Below are 6,449 nucleotides of genomic sequence, written 5' to 3' on the forward strand. Positions count from 1 at the left end.
AAAAAAAAAAAAAAAAAAAAAAAAAGAATTAGTCGATGAAAAATCGCTATCACAAACTGTTCTCATATATTACGTCTCTCTCTCTCTCTCTCTATACGACAACTTTTTTGAAAAGAATCGTACTCGTACAGTAGTAATAATAATCTCATAGTCACTTTCCCAAAGTCTCAACATCATTGTCACGTGAAAGGCGCGTGTGATGATGAACGTTGGTTACTTGCAGTTGTTACAGTTGTAGTAGTTGAAGGACATCGTTGTCCTCTAGGCCTTCTTGTCATCTTACCCCAACCTGCAAAGCGTCTATCTTCTAAACACACTTCAGTCTCACCATTGCTGTTTTGATTGCTCACAACATGTTGTTGATGAACCAATTGAGCAGGAGCTGGAGCTGGAACCGGGATATAGACCGGTTCAGCAGGGATTGTTATGACTCGTCTTGGTCTTCCTCTTGCACCGGTTTTCTTCCTTGTTAAACCGGTTGGAGTCCAGGAGCTTCCTGCTGCTCTCATGAACCCATCAAACATTTGAATGTCTTCTGTTACTTCGTGTTTTGAAAGAGACACAAGTCCAGGGAGAATGTCTCTTTGGAAGTCTCGTCTCTGTTTCCCTTTTCTCGCGTTTCCTCTTCTCGGTCTTTGGCTCGTTACCAGCGTGGTTCCTGTAGTTTCCTCCAATTTGAGGTCTTCAGGAACCAATGGCTTAGGCATATACTCTTCTTCTGATATCTCAGGTAGTTGCAGGGTCATTGACTCAAAGTAATCAATCTCTTCGATAGAACGTGATTGATTCCTCGATAAAGTATCGAGTTTTTCGTCCAGATTCTCTTTGTGAGCATTTACTGTTTCTGCAAACCAGTGAAGGATGATGGTTTCAGAGACTTCTGGCGAAGCAGCAACTTCAAGCTCTCTATCTAGGCAAGCTGAAGAGATGGAAACTATTGTTTCTGCTGCTAATTTTTCAAACTCTGGCGGTTTCTCTAGAGTTTTTTCTTCAACTGGGGTTTCTTCTGATGGCTTTTCTGCACAGATATTATCATCTTCTTCTTCATCATCATCAGACTCAGGAACAGATTCCAAATCAATCATAGGGCCCTTCGAATTCATCACTCTTGAACTGGCAGGGACAGAACAATTTTCGCCTTCATCGTCACTAACCAACATATTCAAATCAATCTGACACCTATTACTAACCGAAACCTTTGTCCCAATTTGTTCCTCTGTTTGCTGATCTTCATCCCAAAGAGGATCACACGGTTCGTTCATGTCTAGCATCCTAACGTTACGTACTTTACCTTTTCCTGCTTTGGATTGATCTCTAAAAGCTGATCCAGGAGTTTCCACGTTAGCAGTAAACTTCTCAGTCTCCGGATTACTGGAACAAGAACCAGACTTTAACCTCTCTAGCCACATAATATTCTGAACTTTTTCTCCTGCCTCATCATTAATATCCAATGGTTTCAAAGTAGAACTCAGAACAACATCATGACTCTTCAGATTCCCTTTCACATCAGCCATTTCAGAGTTACAAACAGACTTGGGTTTATTAAGCCATGGTAAAGTAGCCAAGCGCTCTTCATCCTTTCTGACTTCAACAACTGGAGTATTTGAAAGTGTCACATTTAAGTTCAAATCTCTCACAAACTTCATCTCCGAGCTGTAGTCACTTCTTCCTCCGTTAGGATAATTAGAGTCAACCCCAGCGAATTTCGGTTTTGATGAAGAGGAACACTCATTGTAAAACATGTTGTTGTTTAACCGACTGGAACTCCCACACCCTGAGTTAAATCTAGAATTGCTTTCATACTGCAATCTATCTCCAAGAAACCCTTGTTTCTGAGTATTACCACTCAGTGTGTCAGAAAAGTTTAGAACCGGATATCTCTGTGCTGAAGCAACTTTCTGAGAAAATCCAAAACTAGGATTTTGCCAAGAAGACTGCAAATGGTTCCACGAGACAGCAGAGTCTGGAGGATTATACGGATACAAGCGGCTCTGTTGGTGACAAGCTAAACTTGACTCCACGTGATTTTGATGAGTGATGGCTTCATGACTACTATTGGTATCAGTATCAGCCTCTAGATCAATAAACGTTCTTTCTCTCCAGAACACTGGCTTACTTGGTGGACCAGAATTAGGTACACTCATAACTCTTTGTGAACTGTTCATCAGAACTTGCATATGCTGAGACGACGAATCAAGAGGCTTGGCCGCTTGAAAAAATGGAGCAGCAGACTTGTGTGTGCCAGTATAATGATCTGCATATGGTGGATTTTACATGAAAACATTGGTAAAAGAATAAGAAACATGTGTAACCATGGAAGAAATCCAACAGTGGCATTTACAACGTGATGCATCATCTTACCATTTCTTAAGGGCTGAAGTGGCCAAGCTTTTGGTCTATTGTTCTCATCTGAATGCAGAGAGATAACAGGAACATGCTCCCTTACACTACCCGAGTTCAGAGATTTTCCGTAGTCGCGAATATGGCCTTGAAACTCACCATTACGGGGATGGCCATAAGCAAATTCGTTCGTTTCTTGAGCATTAAGCGGTTCATTTAAGTCAGCCAAACCATTGCTTCTACTCGAGCCATATTTAATCCTCAACCCATCTCCGCGAGATTCAGTCTTCACATCTCCATTAGGAAGCTGACTAGAGGTGCTGCAAACCCTGTGATCTTTTAGCTCCACAACTTCGTCATTGTCATCAATGTACTCATCAGCTGGAAGACAAAGGTCTATCATCTTTCTTCTGATTTTAGTCGGTCTGGCCTCCGACGTTTCAACATTCTTGGAACTAGCTCCATTTTGCCATGAAACTGGGCCAACAACCACTTGAGAACTGCTTCCTTTCATGGGAGAATGTCCATTATCCTCAACCACAGACATGGATGGCCTATCGTAAACAGAGTTTGCCAAAGGGAAAGTAGGGATTTTCCATTTACGGGCATCGACATTAGTAGCTTGAGATGAAAACGATGCCTCAATCGGAGCCCATTCATTATTCAACTGTTTCCTTTTCAGTTCTTCCATCATATCCTTTTGTATGCTGTACACCCGGTGAAGTTCCAAAACCTGGTTATAAAGGATCAAAATTTCACAAAACACAATCAACAAAAAAGCTGAAAATACCAGAGAACCTAGAAAGATCAGAGAGAAAAATCTTCAAGTAAGTAAACCTGTGTCTTAAAAACAGCTTCGTGTTCGAGCATTGTCCTTCTCACCAAATCTTTGTCATAGCCAAATGAAGTAGTCTGGGAAGGGAAGCCATTGTAGCATTGATCATTAGCAGCAGCGGAGGTTTTACTGTCACTGTAGAACAATGGCCATCTACAACCGTTAGACTCTTTGTTGAGATCTCCCATAGAGTGATGATATCCACCAAATAAGCTTTCACAGTGCACCTTTGTTCCCATTCCTGCTCACACAAACAAACAAAAAAAATTCCAAAACCTCAGTCTCGGCCAGAGATAAACAAATCTGAAAATTCAAAGAAACTGAAATTGCCCACAAAACAATGACTTTAAAAAGCTCCACGAGGTTCTAAGCTATCAATCTAGTTAAATCTCCCAGAAACCCATTTGGGAGTAGCTTCATCATCCAAAAAGTCAAAACAGTTAAAACACAAAGCAATTTTGTAAAGTGATAAACACACTATAAATATATATATTTAGCAAAGGGTTTAGACTCAGGGGATGAGATGAGAGTTGTAAACGCCGACGAGTCAAAATAGGATCTTGAGCAATTAAAATAAAATCAAAGTTGAAAATATGAAGTTAGATAACAAAGGAGAATCTGAAATATATTAGGACAAAGGAGAGGATTTGTACCAAATTGAGAAGAAAGAATACTACTTTATAAATCTATCTAGTGAAATTTGGGAAAAATCTCCAAACTCCAAAATCACAAGACAAAACCCAATTAAACAGAGATTATTAAAAAAAAAAAAAATGGGATTTTTATGGTTTTAATTACCTCATCAAACCCACATCCTCTTTATCGCCAAGCTCGTCTTCGATACTTTCTCAGAAGAAATTAAAAATCAAATTTTTATTAAAAAAAAAAAAAATCTAAGAATCAGAAAGGCAAAAAAGTAAGAAAAAAATAGTCGAATCTCTCTAGTAGAGAAATGGGGGGGGAGGGTGGTGGGTATAATAAGAGTTATAGCGTAAAACACCATTAATGGAAAAAAATTAGATCGTCATCTTTTTCGATCTACTGGGCCACTCTTCTCTCTCTCTCTCTTTTATCAAACATAAAAATTCTGCTGCTTGTATTCTGAGGGAAGGAGGAGGATCATAAAGAAGGTTTGTGAGAGAGAGTTTGGTTATATTATTATAGAAGGAGAAGAAGAAGAAGAAGGAGAAGAGAAAGAAAGATCCGAAAATGAGTAAGGAGGAAACGAGGGCCGAGAGGAGGGGGGATTTGGCTTTTGTACAGTGTGTGACATATATGAAAATTATTTTTGTCAACATCCGGTCTTCTCTTCCTTCCCCTTTTTATTCTCTGCTTTTTCTTCTCCTTTTTTCTATGGGAATGTAATTATAAAAATATTAACATTTTAATACATATTTTTAGAAGGAAAAAAATAAGAATGATATTAGTTTTTGCTTCGTGAAACTATTTCTTTATTTTGTTTTTGAAGTGATAAAACTGGATTTTTTTTTTCTATATATGAATTTAGGATATTTCCATTTATTAAATCGGATTTAGGTAAAATATCTTATATTACATGTTTAAAATAAAATTTTCTTGCCAAAAAAAAAAATTAATTGAGCAATGAGCAGTAGAAGCAAAATTATTGCTGAAATCTAAAATGGGGGGTATCTTCTATTCTAGGTTCTCTTCATCTTCTTTTCAATGCTTTCTTTAAGAGAAAACAATATAATATTATACATATATGTATTTTAATTACTTTTTCGTGTACTAAGAAAAAATACAAATTTATGCTGATGTGTGGTCATTTTAAACGAAGATAATGTGTTCTGGGATGTTTTCTTATGCTTTGTTAATACGAAAAATTCAAGTAATTTGTATTGCAATAATTTAATATGGTTATATGGACTTATATCGGTCATTGGTGTATCCTACAACTTAAATTTTTAAACGTGTTAACATAATTTAATTAATTAATTTTTTTAAAGTTTTAAATTGTGGATATTGAATCTCCTAGAAGGTTTCAAAACTATTTGAAAAAAATATAAATTAATGATGTAATGTCAAATGTTGTTATTTACAGCGACTAATACTCTGTATAAAGTAATAGAAGAAGAAAAAATGAAAATTGAAAAGGAACATGTCGTCACTCGTCAACGATATATATGGTAAATCCTTTGCCCATTGATTACGCTTTCTTAATTTAACACATTTTTTTATGTTTTTAAGCCTAAATTTCTTTTTGTATATTTTTTTTTGGTTTATGATAATTAGGCCTTCTCAAAATAGTAAATACTAGTATAGTAGTTAATAAATTATCGACAGCAAACAAAATGTAGGTCCCACCTAAAATCTTTTCCATAGGCTCTATCTCGTTGGTTACTGTAAATGTGGGAATAACTTTTTCCGTTTTTTATTATGTGGAGTTAAAGAAGTTTTTAAGATTTCTACAAATTTTTGGATTGATGACTAAAGTTGTCAAGTAGGCTTAAAAAAAATAAAAAAAAAATAAATCATAATATGGAATAACGAGTTATCGCGTAACCTTCTCGTTAATTATAGCTTAGATGTTTAAAGTCTTACTTGTATACTAGGATTTAACCTGCGGTACACTGCAGGACAATATTTTTAATTTTATAAATTTAAAATTTATATTGTATTTATTTGTTATTTTATTATTGTTTGATTAATTTTAAAAATATAAAATTTTACAGGTATTTAATATAAGTATTCAAAGTATAGGATTTTTGTAGTGTTTTTAAGGTTTTAACCCGTATGGTATATGTATAGTCTAGTAATACATTTATCTGTGGATACACATCTAAAAGTGTTTAAAAAATAAAACAATTCTATTTAACTCCCTATATGGGATTAATGTCAACCCGTCTCACCAAAATCAAAATAAGTTTTTGCGTAAAAAAAATAATCAAAATAATTTTGTTTTATCAATTTTAATTATGTTAATTGTTTTACCAAATTAACATATTTTTATAGTTTATAATTTATAGTTTATGATAATTAATAGAATTTAATTTTTTTGGTAATTCCTCAAAAAATAAAAAATAAAAAATAAAAAATAAACCAAATTATATAGGGGGTTTTCAACATATTTAATGTGATATTTGATAATTGGATTTTCGGTTTAGGAAATTTATTAATGTTAATATAATTATGGAGATTGTAAACTTTTGTTATGAAAAATTTGTTGTATATCATTTAAATTTGAGAGATTCTAGCATCAATAAAAATAGTTTTGGAGATTTAATAGGTTAAAACTTTAATGGGTAGAGTTGGT

At 34.7% G+C, this 6,449-nt stretch overlaps 1 protein-coding gene across 1 annotated transcript; it reads right to left on the reverse strand.

Annotated features, from left to right (window-relative positions):
- Positions 29-4,451, reverse strand: LOC104740052. The gene is made up of 4 exons (XM_010460559.2): positions 3,974-4,451; positions 3,178-3,416; positions 2,362-3,073; positions 29-2,254 (listed from the first exon to the last, which is right to left on the reverse strand). The coding sequence occupies exons 2-4, from the start codon at positions 3,412-3,414 to the stop codon at positions 180-182; spliced, it is 3,024 nt and encodes a 1,007-aa protein (XP_010458861.1). The 5' UTR covers positions 3,415-3,416; positions 3,974-4,451; the 3' UTR covers positions 29-179.

This window comes from Camelina sativa, chromosome 14 (assembly GCF_000633955.1).
Source record: "Camelina sativa cultivar DH55 chromosome 14, Cs, whole genome shotgun sequence".
Lineage (NCBI taxonomy): Eukaryota > Viridiplantae > Streptophyta > Magnoliopsida > Brassicales > Brassicaceae > Camelina > Camelina sativa.

Coding starts and splice junctions, on each gene's coding strand:
- LOC104740052 (XM_010460559.2), bottom strand. CDS start 3,414: ATGGGAACAAAGGTGCACTGTGAAAGCTTATTTGGTGGATATCATCAC. Junction 3,074..3,177: donor AAGCTGTTTTTAAGACACAG/GTTTACTTACTT, acceptor CTTTATAACCAG/GTTTTGGAACTTCACCGGGT. Junction 2,255..2,361: donor ACTTCAGCCCTTAAGAAATG/GTAAGATGATGC, acceptor CACCATATGCAG/ATCATTATACTGGCACACAC.